Consider the following 27,906-nt stretch of genomic DNA (forward strand, 5'->3'; position numbering starts at 1 on the left):
TATGTTACATTTTATCATATGAGTGCATATGGTCAGTTATTTCAATGGATGCGCCAGTAAAACCCCAACTGAGAACCCCTGTGGTTTACCTGGACAAGTGTGAGCTATAGCCACCTCTTTCGTGTGCTAATTTCTCATCGTCTGACTCTACGTTCTATGTGATTTCACATTACCTGGATTTGTTTAAAACAAATAGAACTGCAAGAAGATTTAGAATTTGAAAATATTGTTAGCTGTTCAGACATACTATGTGTTGCTGTATATATATTGTTCACCCGTATAAACATTTCCATGTGTTATTTGTATAGAGATTACGTCACTTGTAAAGACATTTCCATGTGTTTTCTGTATAGAGATTGTGTTACCTGTATAGACATTTCCGTGTGTTTTCTGTATAGAGATTGTGTCACCTGTATAGACATTTCCATGTGTTTTCTGTATAGAGATTGTGTCACCTGTATAGACATTTCCATGTGTTTTCTGTATAGATTGTGTTTCCTTTCAGATGTTTCATGTGTTTTCTGTATAGAGACTGTGTCATCTGTATAGAGATTTCCATGTGTTTCTGTATAGAGATTTCCATGTGTTTCTGTATAGACATTTCCATGTGTTTCTGTATAGAGATTTCCATGTGTTTCTGTATAGACATTTCCATGTGTTTTCTGTATAGACATTTCCATGTGTTTTCTGTATAGACATTTCCATGTGTTTCTGTATAGACATTTCCATGTGTTTTCTGTATAGACAGTTCCATGTGTTTTCTATATAGACAGGTTGTGTAATGTTAGCTGTAAGACATTTCCATGTGTTTTTAATCAATTTCTGTGTTTCTGATAACCAAATGCCATTTCCATGTGTTTCTGTATAGACATTTCCATGTGTTTTCTGTATAGACATTTCCATGTGTTTCTGTATAGACTTTTCCCTGTGTTTTCTGTATAGAGATTTCCATGTGTTTCTGTATGGAGATTTCCATGTGTTTCTGTATAGACATTTCAATGTGTTTTCTGTATAGACATTTCCATGTGTTTTCTGTATAGACAGTTCCATGTGTTTTCTATATAGACAGGTTGTGTAATGTTAGCTGTAAGAACTGTATACTTTTTAATCAATTTCTGTGTTGAGATCGATAACCAAACTTTGCCATACATTAGCGTATGTACTATTGATACGAACTATCTGTGTGTTTCCATCCTACTTTGACTTTTTGGAGTGTTATTTGTGTTTGTGTCTACACCTATTACGTACAATGACCACTCTACATTCCACGGACAGTGGTCACCAGGTACACGTACAACAATTAGAAGTTCTTTTAATATGATTAATGTCATAAACGAACCAACTCGTACTGGACCAACTCGATCCAGCCTTCTGGATCCCATTCTCTTAACTCAGTCTATTTCTTGAATTGATTCTCTTGTAATACCAGTTGATAAATCCTTCAGTGATCATGATAGCTTTACTGCTTGTGTTAATCTTCCGTGTGCTTGTAGATCTATTTATAAGCGTAAAATTTGGCTGTATAAAAGGGCTGATTTCCGAACGTTTAATAATCTCATTTCTAATTATAATTGGAATGATCTTTTCCTTAATTGTAACACAATTGATATTGCTTATGAACGTTTTACTGATATTTTTTTTAGATTTTGCGAATTCATGCATTCCATCTAAAGTGATCACTATTAGACCTAATGATAAACCTTGGATGACCTCTGAATTAAGGAAAAAGTTGAGAATTCGTGATAGGTTACATAAGATCGCGAGGTCAACCAAGCTTCTTTGGGATGTTAATAAATTTAAGTCTCAACGAAATAAGGTTAACAACATGAAAAAACACGTCCGTTTATTATTTTATGAGAATGTTCATGGTATAATTGAAGAATTTGTGTCTTCTGATCTAAAATCTTATTGGAGACTTATTAAAAGGTTAATGAATTCAACTGGAACTTCACAATCTATTCCTTCTCTTGTAGATCCTCACACTAATGATGTTGTTACTAATGATGAAGACAAAGCTAACTTATTAAATTACTGTTTTTGTAATATTACACAAGTCGATGATAGAAACACTGCAGTTCCTGTAGTTGAGTCTAAAACCAACAAAACGTTAAGTTCTGTAAGAGTAAATAGAAATGAAATTCGTGATGTTTTACAGATATTGAAGCTCGGAAAGGCCTCGGGTGAGGATGGAATCAGTCATCATATGTTAAGAAATACATCACAAACTGTTTGTATTCTACTTGAAATTATTTTTAACATTTATCGTCAGTTATATTTCCAGCCAATTGGAAAGTAGCAAAAGTTATGCCACTGTTTAAAAAAGGTGACAGGCATTCTCCCTCTAACTATAGACCGATTTCTCTTCTATCTACTGTTGGAAAAATATTTGAGCGTGTTATTTTCAAACATGTTCATAATTATTTCAGAAGCTTCATTGTTTTATAAACACCAGTCTGGCTTTATGCATGCGCATTCTACTGTATATCAGCTCATTGAAATTTATCACAATATTTGTATTGCTCTTGAAGAGAAAAAATATGTATGTATGATTTTAGAAGGTTTACATTTTGAAACTGGTTTAGATACACTTTCGAAACGTCGAAAACGAAGAAAACTTCAACTTTTATTTGAAATGCATAATAAGCTAACTCCAGATTATTTAAACGATCTCTTGCCACCTATTGTTGCATATAATAACCGATACAATCTTAGAAATAACAATGATTATAGAGTTCCTCTATTTGGGCTTTCTCTTACAAACCTCTCTTTTATACCTTCTACGCTTCGTAGCTGGAACTTGTTAGATTTCTCTGTACGGTCACTGCCTTCCATAAATATGTTTAAGACCTCACTTTAAATACACAACAATCCCCACCTATCTATTTTAGTTATGGTGAACGGAAGTTAAACATAATACATACTAAACTTAGACACAGTTGTAGTTCCCTTAAATACAATCTTTATCGAGTAAATCTTGCTGAAAATCCAGTTTGCTTCTGTGGACATCCTTGTGAGAATGCCTTTCACTTCGTCTTTGTGTGTCAAACTTTCAGAAATGAAAGACGCACTTTGTTTCATAATCTGGCTGAATTAGAATTCAGAGTTTCTTTTGTTTGGTAGTATTGGTCTTTCTGAGGACCTAAACTATTTTGTCTTTACACATGTGCAAAATTTCATTAAATCCATCAAAAGGTTTTAAAAGATTCGTATACGATGATGTATTTATGTCTGTGTGTGAATGCTTAATATGTATAATTTATGTTTAAGCCTATATCTTTATAAGCATGTATTTGTAAACGTATGATGGGAGAGGGCTCCGATTAGTTGTAATAACTTAGGCCCAATTTCCCTGTTCAAATTAATTTTGTCAATAAAATATGTTCTAACTAAAGACATTTCCATTTGTTTTCTGTATTGAGATTGTGTCTTCTATACAGACATTTCCATGTGTTTTCTGTATAGAGATTGTGTCTTCTGTATAGACATTTCCATGTGTTTTCTGTATAGAGATTGTGTCTTCTGTATAGACATTTCCATGTGTTTTCTGTATTGAGATTGTGTCTTCTATACAGACATTTCCATGTGTTTTCTGTATAGACATTTTGTCCGACTTCTGTATGGAAATTTTATTTTGGATAGTAAGTTTGTTGATATAGACACTATTTTATGAATCATTTCTTCATTTGACCTTTATGTAATCTGTATAGTGATTTTATGTTTCCAGTTTGAGCATTTTATGTCACTTTGGAATTGAGATTTTATGTGATATATCTGTGTAGACATTTTATATGAGATGTCTGTATGGACATTTTATTTGACTGGGTTTGGAGATTTTATATGACATGATATGTTAATAAGGATGAGTATGATTTGCTGAATCCATTCCTGATGTGACATTTACAATACACATATAATGTATAACTTCTGATCACACAGAAAATCGGCATATTTCTCAAATTAGATCATGGAAGTAATTGTGAAACTTCTTCATCTCTCAAAATCAGGTGTTCTAAAATAGTGATACTGTGAACAATCCTTTCAGTAAAAGCAACCAGTTAGGTGCCTTTTCTGGTTATCAACTTAAATGAATGACACAGCATGTACATGTATGTGCTGCTATTCAGTGATGTTGTTCACATGATGTGATTTATCGGCTGCTCATATCACTATGACAATATTGATCATTTACTCCAATATTTACTAGATATAATGAATGTGATTTTCCCTTTTCTATAACATTGGCGTCCAACGACTATGTGGGTTTGTGCATTTTGTCCTGATATCCATGTGTTTATTCCATTAATAGCATAAGATTTTATCGTTCAGGGTCGTTAGGAGGACCTAGTATAGCAAGGCGTTTAAATAGTATAAAGGACAGGTATAAATATACGCACGTAACAGCCATAATATAAGTATCATTTTTCTAAGTTCCATTTAGTTATCGGCTCCCTGTGCACACAAATTCTTTTATGATTAAAATTGTAAAGAAGAAAAAATACATAATTAGGCGAATATTCCTTAATCGAGAATTAAAAGTTATACATTTCCTATCACAAGGAAAGAATATCACTGGCGGTAGGTGAAAGCACCCCATCGTCTCTAGTAAAAGCAATTATATGGTCAAAGCGAAAGTAGACAAAATGAATTTTGTGAAAGCCAGAGTTATCGATCCTTAGTTGGTATGTCAAAAGTCATATCCGGGTCAAAGCATACCATATCAAAACAAATGAGCTGAGCTTCAAACATTGTTTAACGAGCAACACATTTAGTGATTTGTAGTATGAGATAAATAGAACTTCATTGAAACATTTAATGCAATAGCGCATTCCGTGGACTGAGTCTGACGGCCATAAACAAAATGTCTACTGAGGGAGCAGAACGTTTATGAGTTTAGCTGACTCAGTATGCACGACGACTGATGCTGAGGTATATCTGGGTCATTGAGAACAATCACGATCAGACCACTTACAAGGGTCGCTGGACAGCCTGAGATATTGAACAGCAGGTGAGCAGAACTATAAATATCTTCATAAAGATAATCGATATACTGAATAATATTCGCTGAGAAAATGTTGTTAATAATGCTATGTCTTGTTGCTGTAAAAGGATAAATGTTCAAATCTTTCGTTGCGCTGGTATGAATATTTAAACACAGTTGTTTACAAGACGAGAGGACATTTATGTGCACCAGAGTGCTGCATGCATACTGCTGTAAAACTCAATGGAACACTGGCGAAACTACTTTAAGTTTTTGCGATATGTTGTTTGTTTGTTTGCTTGTTTTTTTTTGCTTTTATTTTTTTTTCTGTTTTTCTTTTTCCTCTTTTGATTATGAGTAGGTGATCAGGATTTCGGCGATAGTGTACCATGGTATACATGCGTGCATGTACATCTACATCATTGTGTCATGGACACAGTCAAATGAGTACCTTAATTATTGTTCAGTGAATATACACACATTATATCTTTGCATGTTAAACAGGTGTGATATAGCTTAGTTATTATGACTTGATTTTAAATTTTAAAAAATGATGTCAAACATTCCAAGATGACATTTTGATGTAAAAATATGATCATAGATGTAATTAAGACATGACTTCAAGTTTGACATGGAAATATCCTTTTTCTTCCATTTTTTCTTGAAGGTACTTAATGATTAAGTTTTGTTATTTTTTTTGCATGCATTTGATTTCAGGCAAGCATTTAAATACTTAGAATAAACACTTCTTGAGAAAAAATTATGAAGATTATCAGCTTCAAACAAGCACTGGTCAACACTTGCTCTTGTGTCTGCCACCATTTGCTGTTTTAATCAGAAGTAGCTGAGTATGTCATGTGACCTTATGGAACCTTGTTTTAACCGACTGTTTTACTGTGATTTCTTAATTTTTCTGCATTGCTCAGGAGCAAAGACATTGTTCATACTCTCCGAACAATAATATGAATTAGTTGTTTGGTTGCTCCTATTTCTATTTTTTGATGATTATAAGCAAATGGTTATACACACTTTTAAGTATTATAATAAACAGAAAGTGCATAACTTTAACAAGATACTTATATACTATAATATATAATATAATGCCAGTTAGCTAGACTGTATGAACTATATGTTTCTCTGTGCTAATTGATTAGTATATTAAAGTTATCTTGATACCATCTAATATGGACTCCATAATGATTTTAACTAATTTACCACATCTCCTAGGAATGGCCCAGTAGGACAGATAGCTGTTATCTTTAATAAAATCCATCTTCTTCTATTGCAATGAAAATATCTTAACTCAATTTGTTTCAAATATCCTTGGGCAGTGGGGACTTATTTTTGTGTAAAGCAAGAGTCTGCAGAGGGACGAGGCCCATTATGGGAAATTGTACGGTAATTAAGAGCTATACTCATTATTTTGCTGCTTGAACATAGATGTTTTTTTTTGAAATTTAGTTTGAAGGTTTAGTACATAGATGTGAACAGAAATATTTTCAAGTGCAAGCTAAAATATCTAGGTGATTGATACAGGCCCCACTTGCCTCTTGTCTTAATTAGTTCAGGAATTAATTACATCAACAAAAAGCAGTGCAGAGCTTTAATCACAAACTGAAGCTGATTGTATCATCCTCACAAATTTAAATGTCATCCTTCAAATTGGCCTGATTTCATCTGGCTGCGTTATAGTTCCTACTTGTAGAAATGGACCAGGGAGTAGACTACATTCCCTGGCTATTAAACATAGAAAAAACACATTGCTTAGCAGAAAGAATATTCAATATTTATCATTGCTCATTTCCCATAATGGCAGTATTTTACCAATATGAGTGAAAAATTTTAAAAAATGTCTTACTTATTCGTTTTTAGACATATTATTGCCATTCTTTCCAAATCTACACAGGCCTAGGCTGATGTAAACTTTCCAAATTTATACATATTTAGGCTGCTTTATACTTTCTAAAGTTCATGCAGGCTTAGGCTGTATTTACCAACAATATCATGCACTTTAAAATCAAAGTATGAAGAAATGTTGTCATGTGAAGGTGTATTAATTTAGACCAATGTGTGAAAGTCTCAGAAAAAGTAATTTTAAGTGACAATATCCAAAACCACTGTCTATATTCCCTTTGCTAACATGTTGAGATACCAATGAAACAACGGCTTTTGTTCATTTCTATGCTTTCCTGCTGAATTTTATCAGCCCGTAAATATCCAAAGCTGTTTTGAGATGAAATCACCTCGTAGTATCTGATGGCTACCTCATCGAACAACCTGCAGGAGGCCTGATAAATGGGTTCCAAAGGAATTAGTGTAAGCATCTTGCCCAAGGACATAGACAAACCGGTCTTTTAATTTCAGTTAAAATTACTGTAACTTAAGTATGTGGATGCAGTACCTGCATCCATTTGTACTAATGTAATAATGTAAGTATAATACCATGAAAATTGACAAAGATGCTAAGCTAGCTGTTGTCAGGACAACAATATAAGTATTAACATAACCAATGTTAAAAATACGGCTCAGCAGTGACAGAATTTTCCCACTCCATAAGGAGTTATTTTACTAGAGAAAACCTCAAGTGTTTCAGAAACACAATTGCCATGCATGTGTAGGGAGCATGGAACGGCATACATAGGACCTTTACCTGATGATAAGTAGGTCAACATTCTGACCAACTGTTTTTGAAATATTTTGTCCCTGGTTATAGAAGTGGGACATTGAAACTACTGTGTGCTAATTGCATGCACAATTTTTCAAATGTAGGTCAATTGCCACAGTCAAGGTCACATGGGGAAAAAGGCCTACCTCTTATAGTGCAATGGTGCAATAACTATGGCCGATGTTAATATTTTTGAAATGTAGATCAAAGGTCACAGTCAAGGTCACATGGTCAAAAATAGCAGTAAATGTCAGCTGCCTGTTGGCAAAGCTTCTTTACTTTTTGATCACAGTTAGAACTTTAAAAGTCCATGTCCACTTAGATGGATTTTTTAATTAAAGTTTGTTTTTTTCTGTAAACTGCACTACATTTAGTCATACCTGTAACATTTTGGAGGTAAATAAGCTCCTAGATTTTCTATCCCTATCCGTATTATTTTTTCGCTCCTGGATCAAAAGATCAAGGGCATATTGTTTTGGTGCTGTCTGTTTTTCTGTTGTTAACTTTAACCTTGCCAATAATGACTGCACCTTAAAAGGTAGGACATTCATATCTGGCATGTGAGTTCCTCATGACAAGACCTTTCTGGTGGTACCAAATTTTGACCATGTGACCTTGATCATGACCTTTGACCTACAGTTGAAAGTAAAAAAAATCATTACTGCAACAAAGACATGACTGTTTCATAAAGTATGCATGCAAATAGCCAATGCCTTACACAGTAGTTTTTAATGTCCCACATCTGACTGTTGTTGTAAGGGAGTGGGTGGCATTGTGTTTCATAAACAAATTTTGTTGTTTAATGAATTAACTGGCTTGTATTGTGTGATATTTCTAAATAACAAATAATAATGTCACATAGACATAAACATATAGATAAATGGTATTTATAAATATGTCATATGTGGACAAATCAATGGTAATGCTTTGACTACAGAACAGGTGCTGTTCTAATTCATAATGTTACAATCAGTTGACAGCAGCGTGATATTACAATCTATTGTGACCATGCTTCTGCTAGCTGTTTCTATCAGATATCACACTCTTATATCTGCCCTGTATCTGTCTATCACTCTGTCGTTTTTTATTCCCTCAACATGAAAAAACAAATTTTGGTAAAACTTTATGCAAAGGTCAACTATGAGTATTGTTTGTGTTTCTAGGGCCCAATGTCAAGGCCAAAGTTACCCTAGGTAAGGCAGCCATCTTTGATTTTGACTATGAAAGTTTGGTATTTCTATTTCTAGAGAAGTTGTTGGTGATCTTTCTCGGATTCACATATATATATTCTCCTTGGTCCCAAGCTGTGTACTTATAATTTTGAAACTGATCAGGAAAAGTGCATATAAAGATCGAGCAAAAACAGAGAAGAAAATAAAAAGAAAAGATCTAACTTTAAAGATAAAATAAATATCAACCAATCACTGATGATGACCAACGTACCTGGGGATCCCTTGTTCAAATTCATACAATATCAACCAATCACTGATGATGACCAACGTACCTGGGGATCCCTTGTTCAAATTCATACAATATCAACCAATCACTGATGATGACCAACGTACCTGGGGATCCCTTGTTCAAATTCATACAATATCGACCAATCACTGATGATGACCAACGTACCTGGGGATCCCTTGTTCAAATTCATACAATATCAACCAATCACTGATGATGACCAACGTACCTGGGGATCCCTTGTTCAAATTCATACAATATCAACCAATCACTGATGATGACCAACGTACCTGGGGATCCCTTGTTCAAATTCATACAATATCAACCAATCACTGATGATGACCAATGTACCTGGGGATCCCTTGTTCAAATTCATACAATATCAACCAATCACTGATGATGACCAACGTACCTGGGGATCCCTTGTTCAAATTTATACAATATCAACCAATCACTGATGATGACCAACGTACCTGGGGATCCCTTGTTCAAATTTATACAATATCAACCAATCACTGATGATGACCAACGTACCTGGGGATCCCTTGTTCAAATTCATACAATATCAACCAATCACTGATGATGACCAACGTACCTGGGGATCCCTTGTTCAAATTCATACAATATCAACCAATCACTGATGATGACCAACGTACCTGGGGATCCCTTGTTCAAATTCATACAATATCAACCAATCACTGATGATGACCAACGTACCTGGGGATCCCTTGTTCAAATTCATACAATATCAACCAATTATGTAATAAATCCTTAAATCAGCTCTATCTTATGACCAGATGCTGGATGACATTTGTTGTTGTTGTTGTTGTTGTTGTTGTTGTTGTTGTTGTTGTTGTTTCATTAATCTTTTATAAAACAGATCTGAACCCTTAATTCTTTATCCATAAAATATCACTCCAATGTAAATACCAAGGTAAATATATACATTTCATTTATTTATGCCAAATTCCAGTTCTCTGAGTTTCAAGACAATTGATTAATTTCAAAACACAAGTGTGAGCATGAAATTACTTTTTATTGAAAACAAATATATTATCAGGCTTCATTTCATTTGGATTACACTTTAAATTCCCAAGTCATCCATATTGTATACCACTTTTTAATTGCAATATTGATTGATCGGGCATACAAATTCTGTCTAAAAGGCTTGATCAGGATGTTGCTGGTTGTAAGAAGATTAAAAGTATTAGTTTATTGTACAGAGCAGCAGTAGATACAGATTGTCTTGATATTGGAGACAGGTGCTGGATAGAAAAGGGTAGTGTTTGTATATCTTGAGATGTAAATATGATCAGACCCGAGACTGTTTCGTCACAGATGTATTCTCTGATTACAAAAGAAATTGTATATTAGATAAATCGTACATATCATGATGGCCATGTTGCCAAAGAATGCCGTCTGAATAACAGATGGATGTTTATTTAATTAAAAAAAATCTCATACGATGTGTCTGAGAAAGACGTAGAATCTTGGAAATTAACTTTAATGAGATTTCTGGTATCTGGATTGTGAGTTTATGCTTGGTATGGGTAATAACAGATCTACTGTTTGTTGTCAGACTGAGTACACGACAGAGAGGATGCTAGAGTTCTGGTCTGTAGTGGTTGGTCTGCTGGGCTTTCTTATTACCTGGCAGCTGTTTCGACCTCAAAGTGCACCAATATGTGGGGTGTATCGACAGCCAGGTAAGTGAATGGCATCATCAGATATTTGAGATATACAAACTGCCTGTTTAGTACTCAGATATTGATGATGTCATCAGATTTGAGGGTCATGCCTTTACACGTAGATCTACATGCATGCAAGTATCAGTGATTTCATTACTTATGTGGGATGTTCATATCTAGGTACCCAGATATCAGTGATGTCATAAAAAATGTGGGATGTTCAGATAAACAAGTACTCAGATATCAGTGAGTCATCAAAAATTTGGGATGTTCAGATAAACAAGTACCCAGATATCAGTGATGTCATCAGAAATGTGGGATGTTCAGATATATTTAAATACCTTCCTTAGATACAACCTGTACTTGCTGAAAGTAAGCAGGTCAGGGCTGCTATCTTGGTGGAATTTTGACCAAAACAACACGATTGATTTATTCTGTTGAGCTTCAGAATTTTCTTTTGTTTACAATTACTACATGTGTCAGATAAAGTGTCCACACTTAATTTAGGGAGTTTTCACAATGGTAAATGTATTGAAAGTCATTTGAAAATACATTAGTCCAAATTTAACATTTAACAAATGTCTGCAACATTTTGGTATTCTTACCCAGGGAAATGGTTCTGGCTAAAAAAATTAGTCTTTCTGGTGATTATCAAACTGCGACAGTATAGACATAGGGAAGCTGAGAAACGTCATAGAAGATCCCAGGAATTGTTGGACAAGAATCGAGGATATGGAGCTGGAATGCTTGATCCAACTTCCATGGAAACGTTTGCTCCATTAGATCCAGATCCTTTCGTAAGTATTCCAGCAAAGTCATATGGTCCTCAGCATTATATCTGATGTGTTGGTGATTTGATGGAATGTTTGTAAAACATTCAAACTGCCATGAAATTCTCGTTGAAAAGATTGTACAACAGACACACAAATGAATAGCATCTTTTGATACAGTTGAGCTAAACAATGAACTAAACAGCACCATACCGCTGTTTCATCCTTCTAGGACTTGTCAGTGATACTAAGGGCCAAAATTAAGCCTCGGAGGCAAACCGATGAAAATCAAAGTGATCAATAGAAATGTCAAAAAAGGTTTTAGACTGTCTCAACAGATCCTCTATATATATATATTATTTTATGAGATGGTTATCGAAAAGTTGAATAAATGAATCAGCTGGAAATGACTGTTAGGTCTGAAAAATATGCAAAATGCAACATGTATGCTCACAGGATTTTTTCATGTGCAGAAAGCTATTGTTATGCTCCTGTTTTGTCCTACTGTGCATCCATTCTTTTGTCCATCTGTCTATCTGTCAAAATTTGCAGTATACAAGAACCATGATAATTTTTTCCATAATTTTTGAGAGCATCCATCTGTTCTGCCAATTCTCTTGTGTGGGTTTTTGTGGTTATGGTTTAAAGTTATCAAGTTTGATAATGAAATTTATTCAAGGGAAAATACATTACCAATTAAATTCTAAAACAAGTGGAGTGGATGACAATTATAATAATATGTAATGTCAGTGTGTGTATCTCAAATTCTTATGTTCATGATTATCATTTTGTATATTTTCAGGGTATTGATGCTGTATATTTTGGTGGTTTTAACAAAGATGGTGTACGTGTTATCGTTCGCTATTGTCGACGTCATGAAAGACGAGGAGAAATATGGCTATTTTTAGAAATACCCACGATAGGTGTCTTACAACATCCGCTTCACCCAGACACTTATGTCATCAATACAAATGGTCAGAAATACTCAGCAGGTGGCCTGAAAATTGAAATGATTGAGCCAATGAAAACATGGAAAGTGTCATTTAATGGCACTTTACGGTAAATATAGACAACTTTGTAAGATGTAGGTCAAGTAACTGTTTAACGGTAAATATGAAAGGTGTTGTAAGGTGGACATTTATGGTAAAATTTTGTATGGGAGTTGTTAGAATTAATGGTACTTTATAGTAGATATTGGAATTGTGGCATACACTAACCAGCTATTGAGATTTCAAGTTTTACTCTAAAAGCAATACTTTTTGAAATGTTAACACCGCCACACAAAAATATGTAACAATCCTCTTTAAGATAGTTTGGAGGTCAGGTCTTTTCCTTTTATGCTTCCTGAATGGAGAGCCTATAGTTGTCGCTTTGACTGTCCCTCCATCTGTCCATCCATCATAATATTGTTCAGAGCATATCACTACGTCAGGTATCAACATTAAACTTCATAAGTAGATATGTATTGGTAAGGAGAAGTGTAGTGTACAAGAACCATAACTCTCTTTTGCATAATTAAGGAGTAATTCCCCTTCGTTATTTTCATACTTAAAATTGTCCTTAGAAACTAGCTTTTATTTGGGCAGCATCCATCGGTTCTAAGAATTCTTTTGTGTTATATTTTAGACATGGCCTATGTAATGAACTAGAAAATAAAGGAGGCAAACTTCTTCAAGTAAAGTTTTCATTCAAGTGAGTATGAATACATAATATGTAGTTAGTTAATATGTTGTTTTCATAAATTTTAGATAGTTTTGTTTTCTTTTTCTTACGAATTATTGGTATTTATAACCATACTTTAATGGTTTTGTTGAATAATGTAACCATCCTCTTTGTTCATTATCCTTTCCAAATCTCATATTCTTTACGGCCAGTAGAATTAGCAGTTTTAAATACAACCAAAAAGAGATCCAATGGCTGAGTAAATATTGCCAATGTTTTGGTAGTTCTCCGCAGATGGATCCCTAAGGAATACAGAGTCTAGTCCAGAAAAAGAACCTCTACCTTCAATTTTGAGTTTTGTAAATTTGTTCACTGATTACTGTAGTTTAGTTTGACATCTGATCTTGGGCAAGGGGATATTGTACTGATATGAGATTTCCCCCCTCCCCACTGCTCCAGGAGAAAATTTATTCTACATTTGTATTGCTTCAAATTTCTATGAGCTTTTATTATAAGACAGCAAAGAAAGATCCTGTATTTTTTCATTAGTTTCAGTCCTACTTTATAGAGAGCAATGAAAGCTCATTTGGTAGAGTACTGGCCTACACCTAAATAAAGATCTGAGGTGTGTGGTTCAGATTTGTCTGTGTTATTGTTTGGCAAGGTGCTCCAATTGTTTGGATGGCATGTGATGTGTCTCCCTTATGTTGTTCAATGAGGTAGCCTCCAGCTACTAAATGGAGACCTCACCTGAAAAAGACCCTGGCTGATTAAGAAAAATGTAAATCCATATTATATTTTTTGATATCTATGTGTAATTGATATCATCAATCTATGTGATTTGTCCACCAGATGGTGCTGTAACACTGATCCATTTAGTTTTGACACGGACATAAGTGCATCAGCTATTGCAGACGCCATTGCCAGGGAAAATTGGGACCAAGATTTCTGGAGCAGATTGAAAAGGTAGTCAGGAACTCTTCTTTGAAAAATGTTGTAATATGTCACATTATTGTCATAGAGAGAAAACTTTCCAATCTGCATTTTGGGAATTCTTTGAAATTTTTGTGAATCTAGCAACCTCTTGAAAATCACAAAAAATTAAAATAGAAAAATTTGCATGTTTTGTTCCTTTTATTATAAACACATGAGTATTACATCCTGAACACTTTTTATTCATGAACAATTCTATAAGAAATAACTATATGTAGGCAATCCCTCATCTAAAATAATCTCCAGTTGATTGTAGAATCAACACTGGTTTATATGAAAATTATATCAATTCTGAAGTATTTAAAGTCTTCAAAAAAACAAAGCCTTTCAAATTTCTGAATCCATGAAATCACAGGAAGTAAAGTATGCAAAAATTGCATAAGGTACATTTTGGCGAATTTCGTAAAAATTGTGCATCACAAAAATATCGCGATACATATATAGTATAATAAACAGCTTTGTACTAGGTTTCCTTATATCCCAATACCTGGTTGGTAACTTCAGTCATTTTCCCTTGGGGATTATTTCACTGGGGTTAGTACCATTGGGTTTTTTCCTCAGGGGTTATTTCCCTTGGGGATTATTTCACTGGGGTTATTACCCTTGGGTTTTTTTCCTCTGGGGTTATTTCCCTTGGATATTATTTCACTGGGGTTATTACCCTTGGGTTTTTTCCTCTGGGGTTATTTCCCTTTGGGGTTATTTTCCTTGGAGTTATTTCCACCATAGTCCAATTTCGGTTAAATGTCTCAGTTATATAACATCATATTTAATCCAATCATATCATTCTAAATGCAAGTGAGGTATAATAATCTTAATTGTTTGAAGTTTTATCAAGACCCGCTGTTGTTCCGTTGATGGTTATTTGATAGTTGTTTGTCTTCAGTAAGCATCAGACCCACTATGAGCAGTGGGGTGAGATGACCGGTCCACTGCAGGTCGAAGGTTATGATGACATCCAGCTGAGACTCAACACAGTTCGTGACCACTCCTTTGGTAACTATAACAACATGTCTCTGACACATTTCTGTAGTTGCTATTTCTTGCTAGTACTGAATGGGTTTTTCTCAAATTTCATATGGGTTCATAAGGTTTCTGGTTCCCAATGATCCATACTGCTTTTGGACTGATCAGAAACACAAAATGGCTGACAGGTGACCATGTTCGATTTTGACTATGACTTGAGAAGTAGTTGATGGATATACTTCAGATTTTATAAGTAGGTTCCTCTTGGTCCGTAGTTGTATTTTTTTGATATTGGACTTAATAGTAGAAAAAAAACATGACCAATAGGTGACCATCATGGGTTAGACAATCAAAGTGAAGTTAAAATTAAGCGTAAATTTGATTTTGCTGTTTCATTATTTTGTTGATTTAAATGTTGACGATTTAGATGTGTATTTGGTTATTACCATTTTCTTTCTAGGGGTACGAGATTGGCGAATGTTTCATCGGTATGCTATTCACTTCATACGTCTCGAGGTAAGAACTATTGGAAATGAAATGTAATACAGATAAGGTTATACAGTACAGGAACAGTATAGGTCTTCAGTACAGGAACAGTATGGGGCTACAGTACAGGAACAGTATGGGTCTACAGTACAGGAACAGTATGGGGCTACAGTACAGGAACAGTATACAGTACAGGAACAGTACAGTACAGGAACAGTATGGGTCTACAGTACAGGAACAGTATGGGTCTACAGTACAGGAACAGTATGGGTCTACAGTACAGGAACAGTATGGGGCTACAGTACAGGAACAGTATGGGTCTACAGTTCAAGAACAGTATGGGTCTACAGTACAGGAACAGTATGGGTCTACAGTACAGGAACAGTATGGGTCTATAATACAGGAACAGTATGGGTCTACAGTACAAGAACAGTATGGGTCTACAGTACAAGAACAGTATGGGGCTACAGTACAAGAACAGTATGGGAGACAAATATGTTAACAATGTCACTTTTGATTAATGTTTTACTGCAGTAGTGGGTCACATAATATTTTGATAGTTATAGATGTTATACCAGAGTATTTTTTAGATTTGTTTCTCTTTCGTTAAATTTCAAATTAAGTTAAAAAAGAATGAGGAAACAGCAATGATGAGAATCACGCTCAAATAGCCAATCATGTTGATTAAGAGGAAGTTTTATTACAAATAAAATTTCATAAATCTGACATTTTCTACAGACAGAGGAGAGTGTGGCAATTGAAAAGAAAAAAAAAATAAAATAAGGAAAGAACAAAATTGAAAAAAAATTAATCTTTTCCATCTACTTAGGACTGACTTAGTAGTGCCCTGTTCCTAATGTCCCATATTTAATTTAAGCTTTTGCAACACCATGACTGTATACATGTCTTGTACATGTGTACTGATTTGTATTGATTATATAACCAGGCAAATATTTGAATATTTTTCATGTGTTACAGAGTGGTGTGACAGCCCAGGTGGGTGTGGTCAGTCTGCCCTCTACCACCTCATAGTAAGTAATGGTCAGCTGTTACTTAGATTACCTATAATTCACTGATACAATTTACAGGTGGGACACCTGTCTCCACTACGATATCTATAAGCTTCTTTCCAAAATTGTTTACAGATGGGACACCTGTGTCCACTTCAATAATTAAACAATCTCTCTGATTCAGTTTACAGGTGGGATACCTGAATTATCCATGTGGTGCTATGTACCCTGTTTCTAGCTGTGATATCAAATTGTGGAAAATTTCGGAAACACCAGAGCCTGCCAATGAATATTCTTTCAATTTTGTTGCAGGTAAGTTTCATATTCATCAAATTAAAGTTGTATAGTATAAATTTACACATTAGGTATTTTTCGATAAATCTTTTGATAGGTGGTGCGGTGGTGATGGGGTTTGATGGGGTGCAGGGCTGTTACCAATAGAGTAAATTCTTCAAAATCTTACTCCTCCTGTAGGTATAATTTGATTTTGCCCAAATTTTGCCTAATGCGTTCATTGATGAAGGTGACTCAATTTTGTATAAAATAATAGGTCTCTGCCTCCTAGGTCAGGAGGGACTAGGCCCGATGGAGAAAATAGAGCAAATTCTTTAAAATCTTACTCCTCCTTCGGGAATGATTGGATTTTGTCCAAATTTGGCCTGAAGCATCCTTGGATGATAGTGAATCAGTTTTGTATAAACAGTGAGTGAAATGGACCAATTCTTCAAAATCCTTCTTCTCTAGGAATGTCAGGATTCTGTCGCAATTGGATCTGAAGCACTCTTAATTAAAAGAGGAATTGATTATTTGTATAACCATGAGTCTGGACCGTCTGGGGTTGAAGGGGCACAGTAGGGGAAATACAGCAACTTCTTTATAATTGTTGTTACTATTTAGGAATATTTGAATTTTACCCCAATTTGGGTGTGAAGCATCTTAGGGTGAAGGGAAATTTATCTAAATAGTGCATCTGATCCCCATGGGACTGAGGGGTGGGGCTTAATAGGGGAAATAGATATAAATCATTTAATGCTATTCATTAAGTTTAGATAAAGCAGTTTTAACTAAACCAGGTCAGTGATACAGGCTCTTTGGGCCTCATGTTTAATGAATCACATACAAACTCATCTAGGAACCTGTGTAACAAATGTAACGGTCATCAGAAAGTTTGGATTTTTATAAAATTGTTATTATGATTGAATGTTTGGGGAATGCTACATATTTACCAAATCAGAGTTATGAATGACAATTTATTGTTTTATTGTACTGTAGAAAATTGTAATGTCATCACTGGGAATGAAAAGGGCTGAAATATCAAAGTTAATTGTTACATTGTATATATGTATCCTAAAACTGCATGAATGTTTTGTGAACTGAAAATTTCAGAATGAACAAAACTAAGAGATACTCTCTTGCAGTTTTCTATTACTGCTATTTATAACTGATTTTTATTATGAAATATCAGGAATTGAAATTTGCAAAAAATAATAAAAGATTGCCAGTGTTATTGACAAAAAAACACAGTTAATGCCTTATTGATCTTGAGCCAAGAGTTCAATAAACTTGTTCAATAAACTCAAAGTAAAGGGTGGGCTTATTAAGGTACATTGAAATGATGCTGACATTTTCCCTAAACTAAATTATACAGTGGTACTTGGGTTATCTTATAACCAGACATGGGCTTATAACTGTATAAATCCAGTATTGATTGTTAAATAACTTTAACTTAATTTTAATTCATATGTTTTTCCCCTTAACAACTTACAGGTGGCGATACTTTCCATGTAGAAGTGAAAGGGGAGACTACTCCAATCTGGTACCACTGTGAGGATCGAGGAAGTAAAATTTTTGAAAAGTTTTGTCAGTTTAAAGTCAATGGTAAAAAAGGATATGGACTTGTAGAGTTTCATTACAGGTAATTGTCGTTTTCTTAAGTGTGTCATTGTGGTAGGTTTGCCCCACCAACAACCCACAGCCCTTTTTCTGTAATTCCAAAGACACCTCTATTTTATATAGCTTACACTCAAATTGGTTAATGTCACCAAATCTGGAATAGGAGGGAATAGTGAAAATATTGCACTCATGTTGGGTCTGGAATTAGTAATTACTTATCATTCTCAAGGTGGACATTTTAATTCTAGTCTAATGGATACCTACAGAGGTGAATTTCATTTACAACTTCCAAAATTGCATTATTTCTTGATATTAATTATAAAGATTTAAATGTGCATATTACATAAAAATAAGGATAATGAAAGAAACATGAAAATGGTGGATTTTCTGTTGATAATTTCTCTCAAAACTGGGTTTAAGAATATGTTTTAGATTTTGTTTATCAACCTCCGAGCATAAAACCATCAACTGATTGAATTTTCACAACAAGACATCTTTCTATATTGTCTGTTTAAACTTGATTGTCATTTTGCAGAAATACAGATGGGCCTTCATTTGTACTGCCAGAGTCACTTCCCCTGCTCCAGGAGCCAGCAGCAGAATTGGTCAAGGCCACTACTGAGAGACTGACCTTGACCTTTGATGAGGATGCTTGTGGAAGCAGTAAACTTGTGGGTGGTAAGGGGGCACAACTAGGTCAGTTGTCCTCCATACAAAATAAGGTCAGTTAATGAAAATGTGTATTTACAGCAGAAAGTAAAAAATTGATTTTTCATACCAATAACAACAATTGTCATAATACATATGAACCAGTAAGACATTATTATAAAAAAAAGCATGCTCACAGCACTTACTGTCATTGGATAAGAACCAAAAATAATTATATCATATAAGGTAAGTGCATTGATAAATTGATGCACTTGTAATAAATACTATTGCAGTAATACATTAATGCACTTGTTATACATACTTTTGCAGATACATTAATGCACTTGTGATACATACTACTGAATATAATATTTAGAACTGCTGCTATTATCACAGTCATAACTCAGAACAAGAACAATGTTTCAACACAATAATTGCTTAGCTGTATAAAGCTGTAGCAGTTTTATACAAAATTTGACAAGAATTCTTTTATATATTTACAAAAGTATTTTGTAAACATGTTCTAGGACAATGCCTGTCACCATTGATTTTTCATCACTTTCTCTAAATTGAAAATAAGTGCCAGATGAAAGTTTGACCGGGTATGTATATAGTTACTTTGGGTCATCATAGTGGTGTCAGTAACAGTCTGTCACAGGACATGTTGTATATTTTACAGGTAGATTGTGTGGTGCCTCGTGGTTTCTGTCTTACATTGACTGCATTTGTCAAACAGGTGGAGGTAAGCTTTCAACTTAATTTTTCAATTTATCCTCTTACAATGTCTCTAGCATTTAAAATGAAGAAGAAAAAACAAAGATGAGAAATATGTATACTGTTGATAAGACCCAGAAGGCTATGGTGGCAATTTTCTGAATCAACTGAACACACCAACCCCTCTCTCTCACAAACTTAATTGCTTACACACTGCTAATTTGGTATGGGAGATAACTCTCGTCACACAAGGGAGATAACTGTTAGATTAGGATTTTATATATATATATAGAAAATCAAACACCTGACATGGGAAATAAATGTAACTATGTAACGTTTTCAGGTCTCATGGCCTTCTTCAAGCAATTGTATTACATTACATAGTAACATACAAACATACATATATATATATGTGGCCATTTTCAGGTGGTTACATTACATGTACACTGTACGTTACTTATTAACCTACATTGTGACGTAATGTTATTGTTATAATAAAAGGGGAGTTAAAAACGTAATTAATTGTGTTCTGACGCAATCTTCAGTGTATATATATATCTATACACTTACTTAGGTTGAACTGGATGTATTTATACACTTAACTAGGTTTGTGCTTGGTCAGAATTGAAAATATACACATATATGTGTCAGTTGTGAAAATCATTTTTGGAAGAAAGGGGAAATAACTCCACTAGATATGACAGAAGATAAATATGAATGAGAAATGTTTAGTGAGAGAATGTATTTGTCTGTTTCAGAAAAATGCAGAGATAATGAAAGCTGTCAATAACATAGTAAAGGCTATAAGGTACTGATGGAGACAGACACTAATTGTCTGTACTTATCTGATAACTATAAAGTATTAGCAATTTTGGAATTCTACTTCCTTACATTAAGTATTTCAATCTTTTCAAAAGGGAAAAATTAAGAGGTCACATTTTTTGTATATCTCAAAAATACATCTGCAAGATCTTATTAAACAACAACAATGTAAGACAGTGTTTTGACTACAAATGATAAAAATATGAGTGAAAAATTGGGTATATAGTTTCCAATTGATGGGTCAAAGATACCAACAGAATCCAGTTATATCTTTGTTGACCTCAACTGAACCAACAAGTTAAATTCTAGAAAAATGACCAAATGTTGTAAACAGTTCAATATACATCTGAAATGACAGAAAAAATAACAAATTGAAAATTCCTGTCCATCAGAGATTTAGATGATGACCAGCTCAAACTAGCCTGTTCTGACACCGTGGAACACTTTGCCTCTATTCCAATCATCAAGGAAACGGAGGAGGCCATCTTGGAGAGAATGAAGCACCTGTTCAGTCAGGACTGTTTCACAAAGTCCTTCGCTGTCAGGTCTTCTGCTTCAGGTAGGTAGTTTTACAAGGAGAGAACTTGAGTCTGAGACATGAAGACATTGTAAAAATACCTGATGAAGGAACTGTTTTGGATGCCATGTTCAATGAAATTTCAAGTGTATGACGGTTGATTGTAATGATAGCTGGTTAATTCTGAATGAAATTTCATAAATGTTTTGATGTTTGTAGCTCATTGTTATGAAATCATGATCAATATCGATAAGTTAGCCTACATACTTACCAGTGAAATATAAGGTTTTGTGGTGAAAGTAAAGTGGGAAAAATCAATGCTACAGTACAGTATTGTAGTGTAAGGAATCCTATCTTATGGTAATATAAAATTGTCTGCAGGCTTAGGGAGCATACTAATAAAAATTTTCTTGTTTAATTTGTCTGAAATCCTTCTCATACTGTAGGTCTGAATCCTGATGAACTGATTTTGTTACATGTTGTACTATGAGGTTCGTGCTAGGTACAAGTACATCTTAATGTCTTACCTGTAATTAACAGTTTTCACATTTGTTATTTCTTACCAGTTATAAACACTGTTTTCATATCTTTCGCAGGAGAAGATGGAAGTGAAGCATCTTCTGCTGGACAAATGGAAACATATTTAGGGGTTAGAGGTCATACAGAGGTAAATATTGGAACATGGTGAAAAATTGAGTGGCACATGAGTTTTATGTATTGTTGGACAAAGATATACTTTACATTAATGTTGCATAAACTCTTAAGTATTTATTTACAAATAATTTGTTTTGGGATTGTTTTAGATCCTTGACTCTGTGAGGAAGTGTTGGGCATCAGCCTTTACATACCAGGCTGTACAGTATCGTAGGTAAGCAAAAAACATATTGATTAAAATGTTAAAATTTCATTGTTAAATTTCAAGATTTTATAAATGTCATTATTAATTCTTTATACCATGAAAGTGGAAATTTTTACACTGAATGTTTGAGTTTAAATCAAATTCTATTGATCTTTTTTTAGGTCATAGATGTGAACATACTAACACAGTCTGTAGTGGCATTCACACGTTAAACTTAAAACCATTCTCTGTTTACAATGCAGTGAACGTTTTACTTTCCACCAAATGATTATCTGTTGTAAGACGTTAAGCAGGGAGCAGGGAGTGCATGCTTGTAACCATGTGTTTCAGAAGAGCGTTTTCAGGGCTACAGTTTAAAAAGTGTTAAACTGATCTGGACAAAACTGTGCCTTAGTTGTGCTCTTCGTTATGAGCAAGATTTCATTTTTGATATTTCCTCAGTTACCTTGGAAACAAATTCAGAGTACAAAATTAACAGTTTTGCAGTTACGTTCAGCTTAACTCTACATGTTAGCAGTGAAAGACACAGGAAATCTACCTCAAAATATTATGTTAGTATCAGATACATATTTAAGCTATACATTGATTCTCTTTGAATATATACACCAATAGCTGGGCACTGGATATAATGCCAGACTTTGCAGCTGTCAATTTTTTTTGTCATTCAACTGATGAAAAAAGAAGTTAGATGAAAGAGCCAATGGTGTTCCGTTCTATAAGTAGGGTTCTTAATTTAATCCCTGGCAAATGGATACAAATGTATGAAAAGGCATGCAGGGAGTAACACACTAGTATTAATAAGACACAATAAGCAGGAGGGGTCTCATCATTTACCAGCTCCAGAGGTTAGTAGGTGGTACACTTCCATTTCTTCTATAGCGGTTTTCTCAGTTATGGCTCGTCAGGGCTTGAGAAAGAGCCAACGCTGGTCAATTTCATAAGTAGGGTGTAAAGTAGTTTCCTTGCTGGAACCGTAACGAGGAAAACCGGTGGACAGGAAATAAAGGTATGCCACCTACTTTGATTTGGTTAATTTTGAGAACACTCTCACTTAAAATGTCTTATTCAAGTGATGATATTTTTATGATGATAGAGGATACAGATGAACAAGCATTGTTTAAAATTACAGACAAAATGGTCAGCCAATCAAAGTGGCAGTGGGCGTAGTCATCCAGGAAATGGTCCAATCAGAGGTGTCAGGTGTCATGTTTACCAATGACCCAGTAAATGGCAGTCCAAACCTGATGACTATTGATGCCTCATATGGATTAGGAGAGGTGAGTGTCTGGTGTTTGCTTGTGGTGGTATTTATACTGATTCTTCGGGCTGTTAATGGTGAAATTTTGGAATTGACCTAAAGACCACTTGTGCCACAGTTCGAATGATCAAGTTTTTTTGCTTTTTTTATGTGACAAATTAATTTCATCTTAACATTCAATTTAACAACATAAGTTTGAAAACTGTACTTTTTTTTATATCAACAAGGCTGTGGTATCAGGGAAGACAACTCCAGACACCATCTCTGTGTTTCGAAGTTGGGATGATCAGCTTTCCATCAAAAACAAAAATCTTGGAGACAAGAAAATCAAAATCAGTGTTAAAGGTAAATTTACTAGTAACATTGTATTTGTAATATTGTGCATGCTGCATAAAATGTAGATATTTTAAACTTAAAACTCAAATATCATTGAATGAATTTCAAGGCAACATTGAAAAAATGTTCTGTGTGTGATCTTTACTGAGAGTTGCTATTTTTAATTTGGACTGGTAAGGTATCCAAGATGGCCACCGAAGCAGCCTTGATTAACGATAGTTTGAATTATATCTCCAGCATTACTGAAACTTTAATAAAAGTTTTATCTAAAAGTTCATCATTGTAAGATCACCATAGCAACAGATTATCTGGTTATAATGTGTAATGAGGATTGGAAGTTTGCTTGGCCTCATTTTAATTTGATGAATTAGCATAATCATTTTAAGGAAGAAAAGTGAAAAATATAGGTCTTTTGATAAATTTTCTACAGATGAAGGGGGATTGAAGGAAACAGAGACAGAGAGTGCTATCTGTTGTTGTCTCACAGATGAAAAGATCATCCAGTTGTCACAAATTGCACTACAGGTAAATCTAGGTGATATAATGATTGTGGGTGGTTGTGATTTTGTCAACTTTTCACCTTTTATCAATGTAATTTACATTTATCTACTTTCTTAACCATCATCCTGATAATATTTAGGGCCCTGTGTAGAGATACGATTGCCCTGTAGTATTCTGCTTGTCCGTCCATTCATCCGTTCATCTGTCTGGTTTTGTTTCCTACACAATGACTTGTATAATTGTATTTGTTGTCAGATTCTCATAGATTTTGATGTTTGGCTTTATATTCATGAGACCTGACATAAGTTTGATAACCAGTTAAGTCTGTTGGTATTTGCAAGAGTAATGAGACTTTGAATGATAAAAATCGACCATTTTAATACTTTTCACAAAATAACTTGCATATCAGTAATTGGATGGACTCCCAAATTTTGTATGTGTGGTCATATCAATTAGACTACACATGAGTTTGATAACCAGTGTCATCCATCAATATTTGCAAGAATTGTTGGACTTTGAATGAGAAAAATATACCACAGGTGAATTCCCTTGTGTCATGTCAAAGGTGAAGGTCAAATTTCAAATGTTTTGTTATAACATATTTTCAATCAAATAAGAAGTTGCCAGATTATAGGTCAAAGGTTACCAGGTCAAAGTTTGAGCTTAGACTTTTTATTTCAACAGTAAATATTTTGCTAAGTTACCAGGTAAGATAATGAGAATTCACCTGACTGAAGGTCAGAGTCATCAGATCAAAGGTCAAGGTCAAATTTTGTATCTTTTAACAGCTATTTTGCCATGACATTATGAAGCAAAATTGGTCACTATCAAACAAGGTTTCAACTGACCAAAGTTCAAGGGTCAGACACATAGCCGAGGCCCCTTTCTGATATACATGTATGTCAGTATTCTACTTCCAACTTATATCAATTACCCTTGTTTGAAGCCTGACAGTGCATATAATGCAGTAGGAAACCTAGGGGAAAACTTTGTGGTCAAAAGGTTACCCCATACCTTTCACAGCCGTTTGGGGAATCAAACCTGTACACCTGGTTGGAAGCCCTGTACATTACCACTATATCACCTTGACTATCACATTTTTATAGTTCTCACTGTAGATTTGTTAAAAATGTTTTCTGTTGATAAAAAGATATGGTTGTGGCATATGTAAGGCTAGCTACATGTATAAGTATTTTTTTCATATTTTTAGATTGAAACTTACTTTGGCAGTCCTAGAGATATTGAATGGGCATTGTCTGCTAACCAGTTTTATCTTCTACAGGTAAATACATTTTATATCTATCACCTATCCTGTCATCACCCATAACATATGTATATTCATGATAAGTTTTATTTCATACCAGACTGAAACTTAAAAAAGATTCCTGTCAAATCTTATTAGAAGTTCGTACAGATAATTGTATTCGCATGGTAGTCACAATATTTCTGTAAAAAGTTAACAAATTTTTTGGAACTGTTTGTATGATATTGTTCATTCTGTTTCCATGGTAACTTTCAGGCTCGACCAATCACAACACTGGATCAGGACACAGACGAGGACTTATGGTGTGAATTTGATGATGCACTTGTCACCCACAGGGAATGCCTGACAACTGCCAACATTGGGTACAACTTCTTGACAATTTTACGTTTCATAGCATTAACCTTTAAAATTTGTATACCTGTATGTTAACATTTACCTCTACATCATCAGTACAACAGTTGTCATGTTTAGATTATCGTAAATGCAATAAACATTGAATTCTCTGTATAAACACAAGGCATGGTGATTCCTCAACCACACCACAAAAGAATGAAATGACAGGCCAAACAGGAAAGATATTGTTTTGTCGGAGAATTATATATTGTAGACAAAGATATTACACAATTATCTGTAATTTCTGAGTAACATGTGTTGTATTAGATGACATAGATAATACACAGTTATCTATAATTACCATGGTAACTTGTGTTGTATTAGATGACATAGATATTGCACAATTATTTATGGTTTCTATGGTTGCTGTGACCTATTTTCCTACAGGTACGATGGCTTGGTGAGTTGAGCTTTGTTTTCCTATAATTTGTGAATTGTGTTACCACTTTCCGGTATTGTATCTGTTTACTAGTGATTTTCTCTTCCCCAGGGAGATGATGCCAGGGGCAGTAACCCAGCTTACTCACTCTGTGTTTTTGGATGCTGTCCTAAGAGGCACAGGGGTACTATGACAATGCAATATATTTATTGATAAAACTGAACATTATTGGTACCTATCAGACTGTAGGAAGGCTTATTGATAAAACTGAACATTACTAGTACCTATCAGACTATAGGAAGGCTTATCATACCAATTGTAGGAAAACTATTTCATTGTAGGCTGATTTCATAGACCTATATAAGATAAATATCAACACAACATGTTTAAAGTTATCTTAAAATTGGAATGTTGGCTACTGTAAATCACATACACAGGGAAATTTGAATCGCGAATTCAAATCCCTCATAATAGTTGATACAAAATCAACTCTGGTTGGCATTAATGTTGATTTGGTTATTGATATCGGTGTCTTGTAAAGTCCAGTTCTCTAAAAGCTCTTTATTTGGGAATTTAAAGTCATTTCTAGATCAGCAGTAACATGATTATGTATTCGCAACTATGTCTGAAGAGGTAAGTTTACGAAATGATGTATTTGCAAAATCTAGGTGACTTACAGATTTTTTTTTAGTTTGTTTTTGTTTTTATTTGTTTTTTTTCTCATTGATTATCTTTGTAGTTTTACTAAAAGAAATACGTTGTTTGCAAAAGTTATGTAATGGACTGTTGCTGCTTATATCATTTTGCTATTGTCTGCATGAAAAGTTATGGAAGCAAGACTATGATGGTACATTTCTGATGGTGTTATACAACATTAACCAAACTTAGATTATAGTTAAATCACATTGTGGAAACCTTAACGTACCCATCATTTACAAAATATCTTAATTATTTCTTTGTTCAACTCTTGAAAGATAGGGATGTTGAGATGCTCGACTTAAAATTTCGCTTTTAGCTCAGTTTCTAAGAACAACTGCTCTTTCAATCAAAGTTAGAAGATAGTGATATTGAAGTAAGGATATCTGAACCCTCCAAATAGATTAATTGAATTTATTTATTTTTGTTTGATTGTTTTGGACAAATACTTCAGAATTTCAAAAATACCTACAAATTTTTTATGATGTTTTCTTTTTACTTAATGTTAATTTGATACTGACAACGTACTTTAAAATGTCAGACAGTTTTCCTCTCCCATTACTGGAGTAGCGATGTTTTTGGGGTAAGAATGCCATATTTTAGTGAATTTTTAGAAATGAAGAACTCTCTTGAAAATTTCAGTATTAGAGATATGAAATTTGTAATTGTGAAATAAAATGTGCTCTACAACTTTTCATTGTGTCCCTGTTACAGTACCTAGCCAAAGTGATGGCTGGTGGACCACACATACGATACCATGCCAAGGCCTTAATATTCCACAACCAAAGATCATTCATCAACATGAATGTAAGTATCTTACACAGAAATAATACTGAATCCATACCTAAACTTAAAGATGTTTCCTAAATCATATTTTAGTGTTTGAAAGTGTGAATATGTTGTTTTTGACTGTAATTTTATTTTAGCACAGTGATGAAATGTTAAAATAA

At 34.2% G+C, this 27,906-nt stretch overlaps 1 protein-coding gene across 1 annotated transcript in view; it reads left to right on the forward strand.

Annotated features, from left to right (window-relative positions):
- The first annotated feature begins 10,701 nt into the window (after window positions 1–10,701).
- LOC132545447 (putative phosphoenolpyruvate synthase) overlaps window positions 10,702–27,906 on the forward strand; it is a 33,446-nt gene continuing 16,241 nt past the window's right edge. The window contains exons 1-23 of the mRNA XM_060209130.1: window positions 10,702–10,807; window positions 11,399–11,586; window positions 12,362–12,618; window positions 13,186–13,251; window positions 14,074–14,187; window positions 15,101–15,210; window positions 15,641–15,696; window positions 16,645–16,697; window positions 16,861–16,988; window positions 18,444–18,591; window positions 19,105–19,295; window positions 19,901–19,959; window positions 20,690–20,739; window positions 21,146–21,312; window positions 21,867–21,937; window positions 22,074–22,138; window positions 23,259–23,406; window positions 23,615–23,732; window positions 24,154–24,248; window positions 25,435–25,506; window positions 25,744–25,850; window positions 26,372–26,444; window positions 27,671–27,763. Coding sequence (XP_060065113.1) covers window positions 10,702–10,807; window positions 11,399–11,586; window positions 12,362–12,618; window positions 13,186–13,251; window positions 14,074–14,187; window positions 15,101–15,210; window positions 15,641–15,696; window positions 16,645–16,697; window positions 16,861–16,988; window positions 18,444–18,591; window positions 19,105–19,295; window positions 19,901–19,959; window positions 20,690–20,739; window positions 21,146–21,312; window positions 21,867–21,937; window positions 22,074–22,138; window positions 23,259–23,406; window positions 23,615–23,732; window positions 24,154–24,248; window positions 25,435–25,506; window positions 25,744–25,850; window positions 26,372–26,444; window positions 27,671–27,763 — 2,535 coding nt within the window. The remainder of the gene's footprint in view (window positions 10,808–11,398; window positions 11,587–12,361; window positions 12,619–13,185; window positions 13,252–14,073; window positions 14,188–15,100; window positions 15,211–15,640; window positions 15,697–16,644; window positions 16,698–16,860; window positions 16,989–18,443; window positions 18,592–19,104; window positions 19,296–19,900; window positions 19,960–20,689; window positions 20,740–21,145; window positions 21,313–21,866; window positions 21,938–22,073; window positions 22,139–23,258; window positions 23,407–23,614; window positions 23,733–24,153; window positions 24,249–25,434; window positions 25,507–25,743; window positions 25,851–26,371; window positions 26,445–27,670; window positions 27,764–27,906) is intronic.

This window comes from Ylistrum balloti, unplaced genomic scaffold (assembly GCF_031769215.1).
Source record: "Ylistrum balloti isolate Yb309-2 unplaced genomic scaffold, AGI_CSIRO_Ybal_v1 Utg369848, whole genome shotgun sequence".
In the NCBI taxonomy this organism is placed as follows: Eukaryota; Metazoa; Mollusca; class Bivalvia; order Pectinida; family Pectinidae; genus Ylistrum; species Ylistrum balloti.